Source organism: Microcebus murinus, chromosome 22 (genome assembly GCF_040939455.1).
Source record: "Microcebus murinus isolate Inina chromosome 22, M.murinus_Inina_mat1.0, whole genome shotgun sequence".
Classification (NCBI taxonomy): domain Eukaryota; kingdom Metazoa; phylum Chordata; class Mammalia; order Primates; family Cheirogaleidae; genus Microcebus; species Microcebus murinus.
Window position 1 is genome coordinate 13,754,854 of NC_134125.1, and position 22,424 is coordinate 13,777,277.

The 22,424-nt window shown below is 42.2% G+C and overlaps 1 protein-coding gene across 1 annotated transcript in view; it reads left to right on the top strand.

Moving 5' to 3' along the window:
- TMEM233 (transmembrane protein 233) overlaps positions 1-9,729 on the top strand; it is a 34,117-nt gene extending 24,388 nt beyond the window's left edge. The window contains exons 2-3 of the mRNA XM_012756538.2: positions 390-526; positions 7,685-9,729. Of these exons, the coding sequence (XP_012611992.1) occupies positions 390-526; positions 7,685-7,691 (144 nt within the window). The 3' untranslated portion in view covers positions 7,692-9,729. The remainder of the gene's footprint in view (positions 1-389; positions 527-7,684) is intronic.
- The last annotated feature ends 12,695 nt before the right edge of the window (positions 9,730-22,424 follow it).

Consider the following 22,424-nt stretch of genomic DNA (forward strand, 5'->3'; position numbering starts at 1 on the left):
ACAAATACTTATCCAGCATCTTCTACATGGCAAGCATTGCACTGGGCACTGGTACGCTGTGTTGAACAAGACAGACAACGGCAGCCCCTGCCTATGTAGCACTTAACGTCCTGGTGGAAGAGACAAACTCAATCATTTTAATGTGTTATGGTAAATGATAAGATGAAAGTGACCAGGAAATACAGAGGGGACAGTTAGCTCGGCCTTGGAGTTTCGGGAAGGATTCCCACAGGAGAGGACGGCCATGCCGCTTGCTCAGCAGCCTGTCACTGAGATGAGCAAAGTCACCAGAGGGTTCTTCCAGCCTTTTTATCGGGACAACCTGAGAATCCCCACGCCCTTCCCGGTGGCTTGTCTATCATCACCAGCTCTTCCCTTGTGTCCCCCAGTCTCTGAACAGCTACAATGACGGCGACTATGAAGGATCCAGGCGGCTTGGGCGGAATGCCAAGTGGGTGGCCATCGCCTCCATCATCATCGGCCTTCTCATCATCGGCATTTCTTGTGCAGTTCACTTCACACGGAAGTAAGTAGGCTTTTCGAATCCCTTCTGATGTAAGATGCCTTTTCTCGAATGCCCGTTGAAATCTGTCAGGATAGGCTAGGTTATACTCCAGTAACAAATAACCTCAAACAAAAGGGTTTCCATGTTGTCTTCACTGATGTTATATGGACCGTGTGGGTCAGTGGAACGTCTCTCCTCCACACAGTCATTCAGGGCTCCAGGCGATCCTGACCTCCACCATGTTGTAGCTGCTCTATCTAGAACGGAAGTCAACAAATTTTCCTTTAAAGGGCCACATAGTAAATATTTTAGGCCTTGCCGGCCATATGGTCTCTACCATGGTCTCTGTCACAACTACTTAGCTCTGCCATTTTAGCACAAAAGCAACCATGGACAATATGAATGAACAGGCATGGCTGTGTTCTAATAAAACTTTATTTACAAAAGCAGGCACCTTGTCTGTGGGCTGCAGTTTGCCAATCTCAGATCTAGAACAAAAGGTGTCCTCAGGTGAAGGTGGCAGAGAGGAAGATCAGAGAATCCCACATGGGCCTTTTTATTGCCTCAGCCCAGGAGTGATGAATGTCACTTAGGCTCATAGTCATTGGCTGAAATCAGTGACATAGTCCCACCTAACTGTAACAGGGAGAGAAATGTGGGAGAGTACGTGGGATATTCAGGAGTGTTCCTTGCTCTGCCTTACCATGGGGTCTGCTAAATGATCTCCTACACGATTTGGCAGTGAACTGGCATCGTCATTCTTAGTCTAAGGGCAGAAGGGTCACCACATATTTTTGGTATTGCCAATGAGCTCTCACCTCCTAAAACAATGGATGCTGTTGGTATCTTCCTCTGGATTTGAACAAATTTACTCTGATAACTCAAACCAGCTGAGATGGGCTCCATCCACTAGAATCAATGATACTTTCCAGCAGGTGGAAATGACACAGGGCAAGGTGATGTGATGAACTATCCAAACTGGGAAATGACAAGCCCAGATCCATCTCTGTCTTACTGTGCAAGTCCTGGCCAGGCAGATAAGAATGCTGAGAAATCTTTCAGCTTTTCTGCCAGAGCAGCGCAGCCACTCCTAAATACTGTTGACCGAAGCCCTGTGCCCCTCAAGCTGAGAAGGTCAACCTCTTTGTCCTGGTTGACCAAAGAGGCTCACCCAAGTGGGCGAAAGAGAAAGGGGACGTCCTTTGACCTGCCAGACCAGCCAACCCAACCTTGGCAACCAAGACAGTAGCAAATGTCATGATAGATCAACTTCACGATAGATCAACTGAGCCAGACCCAGTGGGTATTGGATGGAGGGGGAGATGTCAAAACAAGAATTGTCACACTCACAGAAATAGATGGCTTTGTCCAAAGAAAGGAGAGAAGGGCACTAAAACATGAAAGGGGGAACGCAAGGTTTCTTGCTTGCTGGATGGCAAGTTTGATGATGTTGGCCTATGAAGGGGAGGATGGTTGGGGAATAGACATGAATACAGTTCTCTTATTCTTAAGAGAAGGCACAATGTGCTTGTGTCCATGTGAACAGGGGCCCATAGAGCATGGGGTTAATGGTGCAGGTCTGGCACCAGACTGCCTGGGCCCAGGTCTACCCCAACCCCATCACTTACCCACTGTGAGACCTTCAGCCAATTGTTTAACCTCCACAAACCTCATATTTCTCAGCTGTGAAGTGGGGGTTATAGTAGTATCCATTTCATGGGCTATTGTAAAGGTTAGATGACCCACACAATGTGTATAGCTTGCTGTCTCTATCCCTTGGTGCACAAAATATGCAAACCACATATTAATTCTGTTATTACTATTGTTGTCAACGTTACTGGGACCTCAGAATTTAAGATGCCATTAAGTAGAGCTCAAGGCTTTGTACTCATGAGCCAAACTCAAAGGACAGTCTTCCAAGGGAAGGATGCCAAGTCTTGGCTTAACTCCTGGGAACTTGTGAAAATACATACTGCCCAGATTAGTATTTGAGCTAAGTGGGTTATAATAATAGCAACTGACACTGACATAGACCTTGCTGTGTGCCATGCCCTGTCCTAAGCCCTTACATGAATTAATCCTCATGGCATCCTCACAGCAACCCAACAGAAGTAGGTATTATTATTCCCATTTTGTGGGTGAGAAAACTGAGGCTCAGAGGGATGAAGTGACTTGTTTAAGGTCTCACAGCTAGTTAGTGGCAATGGTAGAGTTTAAACCCAAGATAGTCCGGCTCTTCCAGCTGTGTTCTTAACCAAACTCCACCCTACCTCTAAGTCAGTGTGTCCCTTCTAGGGTACCCAGTAACAAAGGCCGGTAAATGGGCCTTGCTTTGTAGCTAACTCCAGGATTTATTTACATGAGGATAATGTGGTGAGGTTTCAACCTACAGAAATGTGATGAATCACAAAGGGTCACAAAGTCAAAGGAGTGCAGGAATCAGGCAGAGAGTAGACATGAGGGAAGCAGCCTGGTTATAGGACAATAGGGAGCAGTGGGGACCATGGCCAATAGGAGAGCACAGTTTAAAGGAACCACCATTCTGGTCCAATTGTTACCACTTACCATGCAGGCCCCGTGCAGCCCACTTTTTAAAAAAGGTGTTGGAAATCTGGGTTTTTATGTAAAATGCCCATATTTTTAAATGTCAGTAACCAATTCACATTATTAAAACACATGGTGAGGGCCAAAACAACAGTTGCAGCCTAGACACTATCTGCCTTGCAGTCTGTGGTGGACGATTTGGCTTTAAAAGATCACTTTGCCCCTGATACGCCATCCAAGAAGTGTTTACAAGGGACCTAGAAGTCTTCATATATGGACGGACTTTCTCCACGCTTAATACCGTGTTTCTATCTGGAGATGAAGTGTAGACGTATGTCTACTTGTGATCGAAGCTTTGTTAGTAGGAATAAAATGTATGAGAAGGAGTCACCTCTCCATCCCTCCTTCCTAAGAGCAGTGTTTCTCAGTGGGTAGAGCCTGGGCTACAGCACCAGTCTTACCAGGATTCAAATCTTAGTTCTACACACAGGCCATCTGGCCAAGTTATTAAACTCTCTGGGCCTCGATTTCCCTATCTGTAAAATGAGAGTAGAATTATTTCCCCATCTTTAAGGTCAGATTCCTTTTCTATACCTTTCCTTCCACATTATTAAAGAAAACAAAAAAAGTTTTCCAGCGAGCATTAGAATGGACAAACTCAGATTTTTAAAGGCTTTGTCGTGTGTGTGCATGGGCAAGAGAGAGACAGATAGGGAAAGAGGGAGAACATGATAAAGGAATTAGCCTCTAGGGAATGAAATCAATTCTATCTTCCATTAAGAAATGAATGGTAATGTGGAACTTCTAAGGCAGAGGTTCCCAAGCTTTGGGCTACACAAGCGTTACCTGGAGATATTTAAAAGAAGTTGGCATCTGAGCCCCACCTCAAAAGATTCTGACTTGCTAAAGCAAAAGTGAGGCCCAGGAATTTGCATTTGGCTGCTCCCCCTTCCGACCCCTAAGGATTCAGATGCAGGTGGTCAGCAGAGCACTCTTTGCCGAACACTGGCTCATTTCTTCCTTCCAAAGTCCAAACGGAAAAGCACACACACAGTGGCCATTAATGGAGTGGTCAGTTTTCATTTACATCAGCAAACACATCATCCTAATTTATTATGTCGAATTTAATGCCAAGGAGGAGAGTAAAGTTACCGCCCAGCAGATATAGCCACAGGGAGGCTCTTCTGTGACCATCAAAAAGGCAGCAAGGCCTCTACCAATTTACTCTTCTACCAACAGTGTAGTATCCAATTTTTCACACTGTGGCCAACCTTAATATGATCCATCATTTTAGTTGTTTCAATCTGGCAGACAAAAAATTATATAGTATTTTATTGTTGCTTCAATTTGTGTGCCTCCCTGGTCGAACATCATTTTTTATGTTTATTCTGATTTCTTCATCAATGTCCCACTGGCTTTTATCCTCTTCAAAGCAAAAATCTTTCCATGGTTGCTGGCAATTTAGGTCTGACTCCGTTTCTATCTCAACTTAGCTGAGCCAACAAAGAAAGGCCTTCTGGAAATAGGTAATGTTCCTTATCTTTCATGATGGAATTACAAAAATTCTCTGAAGACACGTTTATGCAAAACAATTCCCAGGAAGCTCTACCCCAGCCAGAATACAGGAAAGAAGATGGATTTGCTTTTATGTTTTCACAGAAAGGTCAAGTTCTTGTTCATGACCACCGTGATATATCTACTTCCTTCCAACACTAATGTAATTGAAAGCTATTTTGAGGCCAGGGAAGGATTTATTTCAATTTGCTTATAAGAGAAATTTTACCAGTACAGAATGAGTTTACATCTTCTAACTCTTTAGCTGTTAGTGGGACACAGTCATGTTGACCCTTACCCCCATTTAGAGGTCAAGTTCTTCCTTAACAAAAACCGTGGAACACAAAGGCTCTTACTGCTAAGAATGACAAACAAGCATTTTTAATACACAGTAAGGTGTGTACCTGACTAGTTAGAGAAACCACTCAGACATGCATTCAGTGGAGTTGTACTGCATGTACGTTTAACTTAGAGCAAATCAACTATGTGTGTTTCTAAAAAAAAAAAAAAAAAGTACTCAGCTAGTGCTCAATTCAGGAATGGTCACCTCTTCCACCACTGAAATGTTCATGGGTTGTGTTGGGTGGATCAGGGTGCTGGGTGGGTCTCCAAGAGGGTGTCCTGCTGTGGATCTTCCAAGATTAAGTTTAAATTCTATTCAAAGCTCACCTTATGCCCTGACATCAGAACCTCACCCCCAAGCAACACAAAGCTCTATCATATTACCAGGGTTGTCTGAGAATGTCATATTTGTCTCCTTCATATCCAAGCTTGGTCATGGTCTGCTGGTTTTGCTGCTAAGAAAGTTCCACCAAATCCCACAGGGCATCAGATAAGTGACCATGAACCTGACCACAAGGAAGGAGGAAGAGGAAACTTGGGAGGTGTGTAAACTTTCTAGGGAAGCAGCAATAACTGAAGCTTCTACCAGGTATCTTAGGTGTGATATCATGATATAAGAAGAAATCAATATTTGATCTCTGCCGCTGGGTCCTGACACAGAGCTCCTAACACCCTTATCAATAGAAGTGCTAGGAGAATTTTTTGTTCTGATATTTGGTCTTTGACCCCAGTTCCTGACATAGAGCTTCTAAATCCCTTGGAATTTTCTTGGTGGTAAGAGCATCTTTTGTTCTAATGAGGTGAATCTTGCTGGTTGCTGGACAAGCTTCAGGATGAGGGCGAGTTGCTAGGGGATGGATCCAACCATGTGATTAGAAGGTTGAAACCTTTCAGTACATTCCCCCAACCTCCAATGAGGAGAAAAGGGCTGAGGTTGAACTGATCACTAACAGCCAATGATGTAATCAATCAAGACTACATAATGAAGCTCCCATAAAGACCTAAAAGGATAGGGTTTGGAGAACATCCAGATTGCTGAACCCATGGAGGAGTCTGGAGAGTGGAGTGCTAAAAGAGAGCATGGAAGCTCCATACCCCTTCCTAAATACCTTGTCTTATGTATCTCTTCCATGTGGCCAATCATCTGTGTACTTTGTAATATTCTTTGTACTAAATGGATAAATATAAGTAAGTGTTACCTTGAGTTCTGTGTGCCACCCTAGCAAAGTAATAGAACCCAAGGAGGAGGTTGTGGGATCTCCATTTGTAGCTGGTTGGTCAGAAGCACAAGTCACAACCTGCAATTGGCATCTGAAGGGGGGGGCAGTCTTGGGGGACTGAACCATTCACCTGTGGGGTCGGACTCTAACTCTCAGTAGATGGTGTCATCATTGAGTTAAATTATAGGATACCCAGTTGGTATTCGCTGGAGAATTGCTTGGTATGTAGGGAAAACAGGCATATCTTATCACAGAAATGTGTTGTGTTGACCATGTAAGAGAAGAAAAACTGTTTTTTTCTTATGTTAGGGATATAAAAGTCTTATTTTGTGGCATATGTCCGTACAAGCAAGAGTATTCTCCATTAAATACAAAACCTTAGGACAGTGGTTCTGCAACTTTAGAATACTTAGAAGTATTTTTCTGCAAGGGTGATTGCAATCACGCATACTTTAAGGCTACTCAGGGTCGTGACTGGGGCCTGGGAATCTGCATTTTTACAAGCATCCCAGCCGAACCTGTCATAGGTGGCTCTGAGACCTGTGCTTGGAGAAACGTGACTAGAGGGACCCAACCTTGAGTCCTGAAGATGCCAGGAAAAAGTGAAAGCCTGTAGACTTATTGATTTAGACTAGGGATATAAATTATTGGGATGGATAAACAGATGGCCACTATATTTAAATGTTTTACCTGTGTAATTTATTTCCCCACTTGCCCTAGCAACTTGAGGGCAGAGAATTTTCCAACTTTGAGAGACACAAGTTTCTGATTCTGCTTAGACCAGAACATTTCTCTGCTGTCCATGCAGCCTTCTATCCAAAGCTGTTAAATATTTCAGTTCGGTCATTCCTTAGGAATTTGATGTCATGAAACCCTGCCTTTCTTTGCCCCAGCCACCATGTGGCTTACGTATTATAGACATCCTGTAAAACTAGGATGAATGGGACCTTTTTTAAATGAGTTTCGGTAAAGACGACCAGTGATCTGATACTATTTCAAGAAAGTAAACTACCTGGGATTTCAACCATTTGAGATTTCAATCTGTTCTCTACCTGATTGGTTACAGCTTTCTGGATAAAGATAAAGAATAATTTTTTTAAAGGCAAGGACTGCATAGTTTTGAAAAGGCAGTAGTTTACTTCAGATAGTATTTTTGACTGAAACTCAGAAAACTCATTTTCAGGCCTGGAATCCTCTAAAGTCAGATTTTCCAGCCCTTTGGGGAGGAGATTGAGATTGAGAAATGCTCAAGAGGCATTTTGCTCCATCTCTATCCTTAAAGTTAGTTTTTTTTTCTGCACATGCCACATGTAAAATAAAATATGTTTTGCAAATAGAATATATTTCTCAAAAGGAAGCCAATATGTACAGTCAAAAGCGTGCAGGTCTGTTAGTCCATTTCAGAATTTGTTGAACCAGAGGAATCTCCATTAGATAAGGAAGCCACTGAGCTAAGAAAGCCAACCACGGAAGCTAAGTCCACTGTCTTTCTGTCTTTCTGTCTCTCTGTATCACACAGAGCCTGAGGAGCCAGCAGGAGGTGTGCTGAGAGCGTGGAGGATGGACCTCATCCGCACACACCCCAAAGGAGTTTCCGAGGAAAGGATCCTTGACTTCAGACTGTGAGATCTTTTCCTCCGGGACTCTCCAGAGGCAGGTCCCTGGCAAATGAACATCAACAACAACAACAACAAAAAAGTCCAAATTTTTAGGAAATCCAAGCAACACAGCCAGATCCACCAGAGTCATTGATTTATAAAAACAAAAAAAGAAAGAAAAAAAAAATGAAGTCTCACTGTTGTGGTTTAGTGAAGCCCATTTGTGTCCATTCCTCCTCTCCAGAGATGAGCCTCAGGAAATGTCATTTACTTTTAATTGGTGGGGAGGGGGTTCGGATTTGGGGGAGAGGGAGGTTTCTAGGAAGAGCAGTGGAAGCTGGTATTTACAATGTCAGGCACAAACATTGGCAGCATGTTTAAAATTGTCTGTTGGAGTTGAATTTGTGGATTTGCTTTTCTTTTATCCTCACATGTTGTAACTTCACTTCAGTAACTTCTCCTCCATCAGCACTGTCATTCCCAGAGCTCAGCCAGGGGGTCAACGACTCAGAGGAAGGGGCTTTCTGGACTTTTGTCTTGATCAGTGCTTGTCCTGATAGGCCTCCTCTCTTGTGTGTATCCACACTGGTCAACATGACCACAGCCTCACTCTGAGAATGTACTTGGTGTCAATTCTAGACACATGAGCACTTTCTCCACCCCAGTTTTGGGAATAAACTGGCTGTGTTTATGGAATGTGCTTTTTTTTCCCCAATATGTCTCTCTATTTCTCTCTAGCAAGTCTCAGGCAAAATCTTTGATTTTTCCTGGTTGCCACCTGGAAATGCCACCCATCTTTTCTGTCAAATGTAAACCCTTTAGGTGCGAATGTACTGGTTTAATGACACCATTATTCTGCCTGCCTCTAGTTTCACAGAGCATAAGACGTGTACCACTGGTGGTACACAGGATAATTTTTAAGTAGTTTACAGACATGATATTAGGTAATAATGAATCATAAAGAAACTTTCTTCTTTTGTATTCTTTTTCCATCATGATGACAGCAAGGATAAACTCTCTGTTGAGTGCTAACGGGTCTTTAACACCTTGATTAATAACACTGTGGCTCTTTTCCCTTTTTAACAAAGAAAGAGCAGGCCTCAGCTTCAGAGTCTTCTGTCTGGATAGAAGTTAATGATATTGTTTTGTTCTTATGGTATTTATTTTATCTATTACCTTCCATTTATGGCTTCCCACAGAGGGATGTGATATGTATTTCCTATTCAAATAAATTAACTTAAAAGAAGTATAAGGACTCAAAGAAAAATATCAAGTGTTTAACACAACAGATGATATGCATATATGGCAAAAGTTACTTCAAGAACTAATATTAGAAGCCTAATGATAATGAACTTGCATAAGCAAAAAAAAAAAAAAAAGGCTGCTTATTCTAATTGAATGAACAAGAGGCTGAGTCAAAAATACCTGAATTCCAATACCTTTTTCTTTTTTGCCACTAATTAGCGATGCAAGCTGATTTTAGGCAAGTTTCTTAACCTCTCTGTGCCTCGAATTTCTTCATCTGGAAAATGGAGTTAAGAATACCTGCCTACTTACCTCACAGTGTTGTTATGAGAATTAATTGCCATAATAGATGTGAACAGCCCTGAAGGAAATCTCTAAGTGCTAGAAAAATACAAAGCCTTCTTCTTACATTATTGCGAATCTCAGGCATTTGTTCAAATACTGGACCCTAGCAAAACAGAAAAGTTGATTGACACCAGATTCCATCTGTCATCCTCCCCAGATGTCCATCATGAGCCAGCACTTGTCCCAGGAGGACGTTAAATCAGGGACATGAAATCTCAGCACACAGAGATTCTAGCGTCATTCCAGTAGATTGGATCCTGATTTCTGTTTTTGACATCTTGTATTTTTGTTTGTGCGTGTTTGGGTCCCTGATCTTTTACCCCAGTCAAATGAAAAGTGTTGCTGAGAGGCAGAATAAAAATGGTTTTCAGTAAACATGTTTACTATGGTGTGTGAATTGTGTTTGGAGAGGGGGTGGTTCCCACCCTTCCAGAGACTTCCATAACCAAAATGTGGTCGTTTGCCCCAGGGAAGACCATAGGGGGGCCAGGGGCGGGGCTGGAGAGGCATCACTCTGAACTAACTTATAGCCTGAGATGCCCTTCTAGGAAGCATGAGATATGTCCCACCAAAGTCAAAATAAGAATTCTGTCAGTAAATGAGACCCCTGTCAAGGGGGCTTTGGTTTGTATTGGGCCCCCAGCTCCTAAGCTCTAAGATCACCAAAGTAGGATGGTCACCTTGTCAAGTATATCCTGCAAAACTGAGATTGTCCCCAAAGCGCAGTTAGAATTAACCTGGTGTATCAACCTAGGGACTCTTTCATCAACCAATGACAAAAACTGGCTAGAGCAAAAAGTAGAGTTTACTGCTCATATAACTGAAAATTTCAGGGATGGCTTCAGGTATGGCTGGGTCTTGGTGCTCGGTGTTACTAGGAACTCATCCCTCTCTACTTCTCAGCCCCAACCTGCTGAGTTCATGTCAGTTTCATCGTGAAACTATGGGAAGATGGCTGCCAACAGCTTCGGACTTCTTCCTACCAGCTTAACAATGCCTGAGGAAATCGAGTGTTTCTTCCTTAATGGCTCTAGGAAAAAAAAAAAGATTCATTTCAAAATAATGCACAATCGATTTGAAACAGGAACCAACCCATCAGAATGGATACCATCCTTTAAAAAACAGGTGTGGCCACTGTATCGACACAAATTGATGCTGTGGCCAGGGGTGTGTGGCACCCTCTTTGGCCAGGCTCGAAGTCAAGATTCAATTCCTGGAGCTGAGTATGAAATTAGCTCCACCCAAACTTTATAGATTGAGGGTGCAGGAAGGGTGGTTCCCCAAAGGAAAACCAAAGTGCTTTTACCAGAAGAAGGAGAGACAAATGCTGGGCAGAAAAAAAAAAACAAAAACAAGCACTGTCCACATTAAGCACGCCTCTTACTATGCCTTCCACACACAGGACAAAAGTAATCTAATAGCTTTTCAAACAGTTCCCCCATGGTGGTGTCACTCTCATCCATTTCCTCCTCTGACCCATATTTATAGAGCACCTGTTCAACCGTAGAAACTGGGCTAGGCTTTGGAAATTCCACTGTGAATAAGAGAGCCCCCTGAGAAGGTTGCCCACGGTCTGGTGGGGGGAACAGATGATACACACGTAAACCATCAGGAGGAAACGTGTGAGCACAGAAGCAGAAGGTTGAACAAAGTATTATGCAGTCGCTTTGCAGGAGGAAGCCCTGGCTGTCTTGGAGGGAGGGACAGCCCAGGGAGCAAATGCCCCTGCCCTACCACTGTTTGCATTGTTGAGGCTGATAGGGTGATGGCTCTTGAAGCTGCCTCTCTTTGCCCACAAGTTATGGGCAGAAGCAGATGCAGACATAAAATCGCTGGCCTCAGCTCCTGGATCAGCAAATTATCTCTGGCCTGCAGCAGGACAGCTGCATTCAGCAAAACAGTACCATGCGTGTGTATCTTGATACGTAACCCTAGATCCAGGCTTCTAAATATAAGAGACAGTTTTGGGCCACTGATTACAAAAAAAAAAAAAAATTCTTCTAAGACAGCATTCACAGGTATCAGTTATTACTAACCCTTAAAAAATATTCGTGAATGTTGAATATTTGAGCCTGGGGTTTTTTACTCTCTAAAAAACAGGTCCCTGAACTAAGACACTTTGAATTCTGGTTTTGACGAACTCAAAGAGAGGCATGCAGACGACTCAAGCATCAATTATTGCTGGAGAAGCCACAGAAAGAAGGAATTCCCTTTCCAGTGGAGATCTGTTTATTTATGTATGTATCCCATTCATCCATTCATTCGTGCATTCATTTATTCCAACACAAATTTATTTATCGGGGATCAGGATAGAGAAGTATAAAGGAGGGAAGTATGAAGTTGCCTTTGCACACTCTTTGCGTGAGGCTTCTGTTTTCCATTGTTTGTGCCTGTTCCAAACCTGGGATGAGCGCCCAGTCGAATCTGCAGCGGTCCAGTCACGATGTTCATCTCTCTCCCTGTCCCAGTGTAGACTTTCCCAGTTCACAATGGTTCACTGGTGTGTGCCCTGCCATTTGGTTTTCCCAAGCTGTCTGCTCCTGGCACTGCCATGAAGTGTTTATTCTCCCAGGTGACAGGGAATCCTGTGTGTCAGGACTAGCTGTGCTTTGAAGTGGGTGTAAGTATGGAGAAAAAGTCATAAAAGGCCACATCCTGCCTATATAGAGGTGACAAACGGCCTGTGACTAACCTGAAAGAGGACCTAACACAAATCCCCACACTTAGGACGGAAGTTATATCACTACTTCTTAAGCCATTGCCAAAGCTTATCTAAACAATTACAGTAGCCTTTCTTAGAGAGTTCCCTGTGTCTTTGTTTCCAGTCGATGGTGTAACAAATTTTAGTGACTTAAAAACAACCCAGATGTATTATCTTATAGTTCTGGAGATCAGAAGTCTGGAATGGGTCTCACTGGGCCAAGGGCAAGACGGTGGCAGGGTTGGATTCCTTTCTTGCCCTTTCCACCATCTAGTGGCTGCCCATGTTCCTTGGCTCGTGGTCCCCATTCCATCTTCAACAATCAGCAAAGGCCACTGGACTCGTTCTCACACCGCGTCTCTCTCGTTCTGACTCCGTTGCCTCTCTCTTCCCTATTTAATGGCTCTTGTTGTTCCTTTGGCCCACCTGGGGAATCCAGAGTAATCTCCCTATTTTTAAGTCAGCTGATGAGCAGCCTTAATTCCATCTGCCCCCTTAATTGCCCCCCTTGCCATGTAACCTAAAACATTCGCAAGTTCCAGGAATGGGTATGGGGACCTCTTTGGGTGGCCACCATTCTATCTTCCACACCTTCCTTCCACCTCCCTACAACACACACAGCAGCCAGCGTGATCCCAAAGCCTAGATGGAACCACAAACATCACTTCTCTGCTGAAACCCAACCCACCCACTCAGCGGCCTCCCATGGAATTAAAACCCAAACTTTTAACCATGGCCCACCAAGCTCTACACAATCAGACCCTTGGATGCCTCTCAGATCTCATCTACTACCCGACTCTCATCCCGACCCCACTCTGCTGCGGCCACATGCTGGCCACCTCCCTGTTCCCCAAACACAGCAAAATCATTCCTGCCTCAAGGCCTTTGTCCCTGCTGTTTCCTCCACCATAACACCATTTTCCAGATGTTCACATCGTTGGTTCTTCCTCAGGCCCGGGGGCTCAGCTTCTCGAGAGGACCAACCTAACCCCCTCTCTAAGGCAGCCACCCTACCCCTAGCCATTTGCTATCCCATCACCCTGTTTTATTTCTTCCATGGGGTTTACCACTACCTATCATTTCCTTGTTTACTGAACCACTTACTTATTCATTGTCTTCTTTATTGCTTACTTGTTTATTGTCTTTCTCCTCCCCCTAGGATGTCGGCATCTGAGGGCAGTGACCTTGTCTTTTCTGTTCAATAATGTATCCCCAGCACCTAGAACAGGGCTTAGCCCATGGCAGATACTCCACAGATATTTGTTGAATGAGTGAAAGGTTCTTCTTCCCATGTGTCCCTAGCTAATGTCCATTCCTTTGTCTCAGATTAAATGTCTCCTTTTTTTAATTTTTAGATTTTACTTTAATAGGTTTAGGAAGTAAAAATCTAATTCCATTACATGTATACATTGTATGGTGGTGGAGTGTGGGCTTTTGGTGAACTCGTCACCCAAGTACTGTACATTGTACCCACTGGGTCGTTTTTCATCACCCCCTCCCTGCCTCCCTCCCTATGTCCCTCCAATGTCCACTATAGCACTCTGTGTGCCTTTGTGTAGCTGTCACTTAGCTCCCATTTATACGCGAGAACTTGCAAAGTGCCTCCTTTCGTCTCCTATGAAGAGCCTCTTCTTCAAGGGACAAGCCAACTCTTCAAGAACATGAGGGTGTCCCTTTTGAATACTGACACAACCCTGTAGTTTTACTTCCAATCTTATCACAATGTTAGTTAGATTCAGTCTGTGCCCTTCTCATTTACTATGTCTTTTCCAGCAGATGATGTGCCCCCATGAGGGTCATGTTCATCTTGTACACCTCTGTATTCCTGGTGCCTGGCTTGGTACCTGGAGACATAGAAGGTTTTCAATAATTATTTGTTGAATATATGAATATATGAAAGGAAGGAAGGAAGGAAGGAAGGAAGGAAGGAAGGAAGGAAGGAAGGAAGGAAGGAAGGAAGGAAGGAAGGAAGGAAGGAAGGAAGGAAGGAAGGAAGGAAGGAAGGAAGGAAGGAAGGAAAAGAAAGAAAGAAAGAAAGAAAGAAAGAAAGAAAGAAAGAAAGAAAGAAAGAAAGAAAGAAAGAAAGAAAGAAAGAAAGAAAGAAAGAAAGAAAGAAAGAAAGAAAGAAAGAAAGAAAGAAATGAGGAAAGGCAGGGAGAAATGGAAGAAGAGAACTCAACCAAAGTTTCCTCTATCATCTTGGGCTTTATTTTTACATTGTTATCTGACAGATTTAAACCTGAATTTTAAAGAAAGAGGAAGCTAACTGAGATATTAGCTGAAAATCCTGTCTCAAAACATTCTCACTTATTCCTTTTTCACTTATCACAAAGATTTTTAAAAATGGAAGAGGAAAATCCACCCAGACAGAGAAGTAATTTCAAGAGGATATAGACCCAGATGAACCCCAACCTTCTTTGAGGCTGGGATGCCACCTAGTGGGAGCAGTGGAGAAAGGCATGTTAGGGTGTTTGATGATTAGCACGTTGCTTTTGCCTTACATAATGGGATCCAGAAACAAACTGGAGGGAATTCACACAACTTTGGTAAAGACAAGAAGCAACAGATTCCAGAGTAACCACCTTTCAATAAAACAAACTGAGCTAATTTTTTTTAGGATCTCCTATGATGCCAGGCACTTCTCTAAGCACTTTGTGCTATAATGCACTTAACCTTCACAAGAACCAATTGAGGAAGACACTATTCATTATCAACTTTTGATAATAAAGGCAACTGAGGCACAGAAAGATTAAGTAACTGGCCCAAGGGCCTATAACCAGAAAGTGGTGGAACAAGAACTCGAACCCCACATCCTAACTACGGTAGTACTTTGCCAGTAGTCACTAGTGCAGAGCACTAAAGCTTTTGAACCAGATTTTTTGGCTGATCTTACTTCTAGCCTGATATTTCTCAAAAGTGATGTAGATACAATTATTCACATCTCCGTTCCTTAGAAATACCCAATGTAGTTAAGATAATCAATCAAATGCCCAGGGCTTGTCCTTCCATCTCTACATTCTGTAATTCTAAACTTAACTCTAATGTCCCAAAGAAGTTGTTTAACCACTTAAAAAAATACTGGATGACTATAATCACAAGCATTATGGCTTGTGATCGGCCAGGCATTGTGCTCTCACTTGATTAGCATTAACAACTCTAGGTATAAATGCTACCATTAAATCTTTTTCTCTGAGGACATTCAGGCACAGAGGGGTTAAACAATTTGTCCAAGGTCACTCAACTGCAGAATGTTAGGCCATTTGATCCTAAAATCCATGTTCTTAATCACTGCATTCAACTAACTCCCATAAATCATAACTGACTCTCATAATTTAGTTTTCATAACTAAGCAAAAACAACAAAAATACTCTTTATATATAGCAGAACAGAATGACCTAATATCCTGTTACCCATTTTCCCTAATTCATTGCAAGCTTGACATAAATTTGTGTGGGCTAAACTCTTAGGACAGATCTGTGTTAATTATAATGCCTTTCCTTGTTTGAATCTTATTAGATATTTAAGAAACTGTGAGGTCTCACCTCTATGTCTAAACTATATTTTCTATGCATATTAATTAATATCCACAGGAAAGATTAACAACAGCTACATTCCTATTGTTAAGCAGTATATTTTACTATGATTTATATTTTACCATGATTATATTTTACCATAAGTTTTTAGAAATAATTTTTTAAAAAGAAGAAAATAAAGATTGATTAAGTGATTAAGTAAATTATTATACATCTATGCCACAGAAGTTTTTTGGGATTTTGTTTGTTTGGGGGGTTTTTTGCTGTTGTTTGCTTTTTGCTGCTGTAGTAGCATAACATGATAGTTAAGAGCATAGCTTGGGAATTTGATTTTCTGCATCCAAATCATGGCTTTACCACATTCTAGCTCTGCGATGTTGGGCAAGTTACTTGTCCACTTCTGCCTTAGTTTTTTCTTGTGTAAAGTGTGGATAATAACAGAATGCACCTTATAGAGATTTGTAAGGATTAAAGCAAGGAAAGTGCTTCGGACAGTGCCAGGTATACAGTCAGCACTCTATAAATGCAAGCATTCTTGTTATGGAATCTGCAGCCATTAAAAAAAAAAGTAAATCTGAATGTACTCACATGGAAAGATGCACTAAGGGAAAAAAACTCCTACCTGTGTAAGTTTTTTAAAGGAGATATATGTAAGCAAGTACTTATTCTGGAAAAGTAGCTATATAATTATAACAAAATATATCTCCCAAAAAGTATGCAAGAAACTTTATAGATTATCTGGGGGAAAAGGAATTAGTGATCTAGGAGAAAGTATGGGGGAGACATTTGTTTTTTTATTCTATACCCCCAATACTGCTTGAAGTTTTTACTTTGTTCATTCACACTTAAAAATATATTTAGTTTTTTGAAAAAATGATAGTATTTTTATTGCTCTTTATTGCCACCTAGGGGATGCTAAGGACATTGCCTACCATAATGTTAATTCTACCCACTATCTACTAAGTGATCCTACCTTCTTGATTTAGTATGTTACACCAAGCAAGCCATGGCCTCCAATTTTCAGATCTTTATTGAGTTTGGTAACAATAAGAAACATGGATCCATAGTTATAAAATTAATAGATGTTAAAACAAACACTTAGTTGGATCTCCCTCCCTGAATGACCATTTCAGCTTTATACTTATAATGTAGATCAGTCTGATCCATTGGCCCACCCAAAATTCTCTCAGCCCTCACCCAATGATCTGTCCACAGTGCCTGAGATTTCTACATCAGTCTGGATTCCTCTGTTTAAATGCCGATTCCATGACTTCCTGCCCGCATGACCTTGAGCAAATCACTTCATCTCTGAGCTTCAGTTTCTTCATCTGTAAAATACAAGTGATAATAATAGTAGATTCCTCACAGGACAGTTGGGATGACTATGTGAGTTCATATATCAAGCACACTTCCAGGTACATAATAATAGCTTGGTAAACAATTTTTACTTTAACACCTACAGTTTTCAAATCTCAGTTTGTCACTTCCTCCAGGAAGACTTCCATGATGTCCTGACATATTCACATTCTTCTCACTAGGTCACATTTCTAGCATTTGTCTTGGATAACTGTTGGATGATTGTTTCATTAATGTCCCTTTTCCCTACTAGATTATAAGCACCCAAAATCATCACCCCAAAAGAAAACCCAAACCCATTAAAGAAACACTCCTCAGTCCATCTTTCCCTCAGCACCTGACCATAACCAATCTGCTTTCTGTTTATATGGATTTACTTATTCTAGATATTTCATATAAATGGAATCATATAATATGTGACCTTCTGTGCCTAGCTTCTTTCACTTAGCATACTTTCAAAGGCATCCACATTGTAGGATGTATCAGTACTTCATTCCTTTTTATGATTGTATAATATTCCATTGAATGGACATACCACAATGTGTTTATCCATTCATTGTTGGTGAACATTTAGGTTACTTCTGCCTTTTGACTATTATGAATAGTGCTATCCAATCTTGTTTTTTTTTTTTTTTAAAGTATCCGTGGTTTGTCTCATCATGAAGAATGAAATCTCACAGTACCCTGGACCAGAAACCAGGACATAAGATTCAAATAATGATCTATGACCACTAGCTTCTTCTATAATTCAGCAAGTCATTGCACCTCCTCAACTGTAATATAAGTGGTTGAACTAGGATCTTTGTGCAAGTAGTTTATTTGCAAGGTGATTCTGAGTGTTTATTTGGAAGATGCTCCCCAAGAAGTGATAAAGGAAAGGAAAGGAAATAAATCAATGAATTCAGGGTTCATTTGTGTAGTAACTTGGTCACATTACTGAAGTAGGCAACTTGGGTTTATTCCCACTAGGGACCTCTGAGACACTAGGGACTGTATCTTAGAGTTGTCCCACCCAAGGGGCAAGGGAGCTGGGGAATTTATCGACCAATGCCCACCTGCCACTGGCTGAGGATTGCTCTCAGGGTGTCTACTCTGGCCCACGAACTTCCACCTTGTACAGACCAAGCTTTCTCCAGAAAGCAGGGTCACACCTGCTCACAGTAGGAAGTTTTGGACATGTATAGACGCGTGCGTGTAGATGGGGTATGGTGGTCCCAGCAGCATATGTTAGAATGATTATGAAACCCTGATCCTCACATCCCTGGGAGCTTACATTTTAAAGAGATGAGACAGACACACACTTCCTTTTATTTTATTTTTTTTTATTTTTCACCTCTATAGGATCTTTGCCCAAATACTGCTTTAGCTTGTCAGTTATCCTTTGGGAAGGAGTAGGAAGTGTACACCCTTTTCTCCCCTGTTCCTTCAAAGCTTCTTGAAAGAGGACAGATTTAGGGTAAACTTTATTAAGAAAAATGTGTTACCTCAACCTGGGTGCTTCTCCCCTCTAGATGTTAGCTTGCCCTGTAAGTGAAGCTATTTTAAAAATCTTTTTATGGAAAATAAAATAAAGATGCAGGAAACCACACAAAAGAAATGTGTGGTTGAGTGAATTGCTACAAGGCAAATGCTTTAATCACCACAACCCAGGTCAAGAAACAGAATTTTGTCATATAACCCAGAAGTCACAAAATGAAGCTGTTTGCCAATGAAGGTCTCTTCTCCAAGATTGTACATTGCTTAAATTTACAAGTTTGCCTTTTTATAACCAGCTGAATTCTAAGTCTTGGCTCAATGCCTGAATTCTATGATAATTATAAAATTGTAGTATCAGCCATCACAAGAATCAGGTATATTCTCCCATATATAAACCCCTAGGGTGTTCTTAGATTGGGAGAGTTATTCAGAACAACACCGATGTTTGTAGACAGACAAAGGGTATTTTTGATGAGGCACAATGACCATGACATGGAAGGAAGGGCCAGGTGACCCAGAGTCTGCTCTCAGGATGACTTATGTTCATCTGAATGACCTCAGGCAAATTGTTTGACCTCTGGGCCACAAACTCACCTTCATATAAAACAAACGGGCTGGTGACAGTGCTGATGTCGATTCTAATCCGTCCTTGCCAGGGAGGAGGCCCCCAAACACCATCCTTAACACTTTGGGTTACAACTTTCAGGATAAATGAGATTTTATCTGACTCTAGGTGACTTTTAAAGACTTGAAACCCTGGTCCTACAGCTGGAGTGGATTTGAAGGCAAGGTTGGCTGGGCTCTTGGCTGCGGCTGTGGTGCGAATGCCCTGGTTTGTTTGGGGGAGAATCTAGGGTACCTTGTCATCTCTCTTTGCCCTGGTGTCACACTGACAGCAGTGAGCAGATGGTGCCTCTGTCACAGCAACGCCCTGACAGTTGCACGTCCTGGCACACCCCCACCCCCAGGATGGAGTAGTCTGACACCCACACCAGCAGTGAATCAGAAAAGGAAGGGGCACTTCTCGTGCTTGGGAAAGTCATGAACCATTGTTAAATAAAGATAAGGGACACAAAGAGACCCATGAGAAACACAACTGGGACCCAAGTAGGCACTTGTAATAGGAGTGCCTACCCTACCTGTGATTTTCAGTATGGGGCCAATAGCTAATAGATACCGATGTTAGCTTCTCTGTCATGAAATCTTGATACCCTTATAGTGAGACTCTCCCATCAGCAGTTGACAGCATCCTCAGGATGTCATTCATGGCATTTGGCATCAAGGACCCATGTTTTCACAGTTATCTTACCCAAGCCAGAGCAGATGTCATGAAGCTTTCTTCATGCATCAGAGCATCTGCATAGCTCAGATGAGGAGTCCACAGGTCATCCTTATCTCTCTAGTCTTTGGGAAAGAATTCCAGCATTTTCATATTCATGGCTTCCTCCATGATTATTATGAGGAAGTCAGGGGCACTATTAGAAAAACAGCTCAAAAAACGTACTCTGGGTCATCCACAGTATCTTGGCTTATTTAATTCAGCAAGCACATTCAACATTTTTTATTACACTGAGTAAATTCAGACTCTCAGTCATCAACTCCAGAGGCCTTTCCTGTCTCCTGCCCTCTCCCTTGGCCTGACTTAAACCCCTGCTGGGCTCCCATGGCATCCCTCGCCAACTTGTATTGTTGCCTTTCTGTGGATCTGTTCCCATCTCTGCTGTATGGATTCCTCTGGGGCTGGAATGATATCTTATTTATTTTTTTCTTTTAAAATTGTTTTTAAATTAAAAAGTAGTACATCCTCATAGAATATTTTTCAAACAATACAGAAGTATATAAACTAAAAAGTGAAAGTCCCCATTCTATTTGCTCCTGTTTCCAATCCCACTTCTCTTCCCAGAGGGGACCACTATTAACAATGCGTATCCTTCCAGAACTTTCCATTTGCACGCATAATGATGCTAACAAAAGTGCTAACAGTTATTGAGTGTTTACAAAGAGTCAGGTTCTGTGCTAAGCACCTTTTATGTATAAACAAGCCTGTAAAGTAGGTGTTGTTTTTATTCCCATTTCAGAAAGGAAGAAACCAAGATAACAATTACTATTAATAAAAGGTGAAGCCAGAATTTGAACCCAGGCAGGCTGAGCTCAAAGCTCGTGCTCTTGGCTTCTGTTGTTCTCCCACTTGCTTTTGCAATGTCATAAACACTGCCCCATAGTGACCCACGAAATTCTATTTCTTCCTTTTTAAAAGTTGCTTGGTATTCTATAAAATGAATGTATTCAACTCATTTAGCCATTCTCCTACTGACCAACTTTTAGAATTTTGCAGTTTTTCATCTCCTTGTATCATCAAATCTTAAGATTCCACTGATTGTAAGAAGCAGCCAATTGCAGAGAGGTTAAAATGTGAAACAAAGGCCCATGTTAGAATTAATATATTACTGTATTAGATATGATACTGCAAATGCTTGTAAATAATTTTCGCGTGTATATTTCTGTAGATGTTTCCTGGAAGTAAAATTGTGTATCAAATGAGGGTGCATTTTTTATTTTGATAAATACTGCTAAATTCTCTCCAGGAAACCTTATCTTAGTCATCTGTGTTCCTCATTTCCTTAACACAACGTCTGGTACATGTCGACGGAAAAAAGCCAAACTCTGTAAAATAATTTTAAAGAGATTTATTCTGAGCCAAATTTGAGGACCATGACCAGGAGCCACTGCCAAGAGGCAAGTGGACTCGCTGTGGCTGGGTTACAGTTTGGTTTTTATACAGTTTAGGGGCAAGGGTTATGGGTAAAGCCATCAATCAATGTGTGGGAGGCATACATTGGTTTGGCCCAAAAAGGAGGGCCATCTCTTGAAGCGGGGGGCTTACAGGTTATAGGTGGGTTTAAAGATTGTAATTGGCTAAAGACATGCATGAAGCTTTGTCTAAAGACGTGGAATGTTTTAACATAAACTGTTTACCAGAGATAAGCCACCATTTTGTTGCAAATTGAGGGCCTGCAGGTTTGTCTTGCATACCCTTAGGCCTGTTAATGGGTTACAAAGGAAGTCTCCAAGAAGGGAGGGGGGCATGATAAGGCCTGTCTGACCTCCCTCCTCCTGGCAGGCAACTTTGCCCTTGAATATTCCTCTGGCCACGAGGGGGTCCATTCAGTCAGCTGGTAGGGGTTGAGCATTTTAGTTCACTTACTTTAAACGTACTAAATAAATGGTCAGTGGGTGAAATGCATGACCAGGCCTAGCAAATGCCAAAGTATGTTGAGCTATTCACGCGGAAAAGCGAAACAAAACCATGAAAATGACTGACAGTGAGAAGATTAGGATATTTTACTACCACAAATGTATGCACTTCTTGCTGAAGCACTGGCCACAGTAAATGACAAGCGCTCGTGCATTTTACGCAGAACAATGTGTCCAAAGTGATTACAAGATATCTTGCACAATTACCTATCAAAACGCTATGCACTCAATTTAATAAAAATACACCAATGACTCCAGCGTTTCACAACTCCTACCAGACGTAAGATTATTTCCTGAGACCTTGTGGTCCGCCATTTCCTCAAACACCTGCAAGACTACCTGGGTTCGCCAGACCCTAATCTACAGAAATTATGATTCAGCGGATCTCCAGTGGGGCTGCGTTTTTAACAAGCACTCCAGGTGATTCTAATGCCCTTTAAAGCGTGAGAGCTAGTGCATTAGAGGGCCTTAAGAAGAAGAGTCTCTTAATTTGATTTGCACTTTAGAAAGATCCCTTTGGCTGTAAAGTGTAGAATGAACTGCAAGTGGGCAAAGACTCCTTATGTGATGGCATCACTCGGCCCAGCGCGGGAAGAGCGGCCCGGACAGCCGGCGCGTTGGGGCGCCCCCTGCCGACCTCCAGTGGTCTCGTCCTGCGCCGGGCCCTGGGCGGCCGACTGCGACTGCGCGCTCCGAGGCCTGCCCAGGCGCCCCGCCCAAAACCGGAAGCGGAAGTGAGGTCGTGGTAGC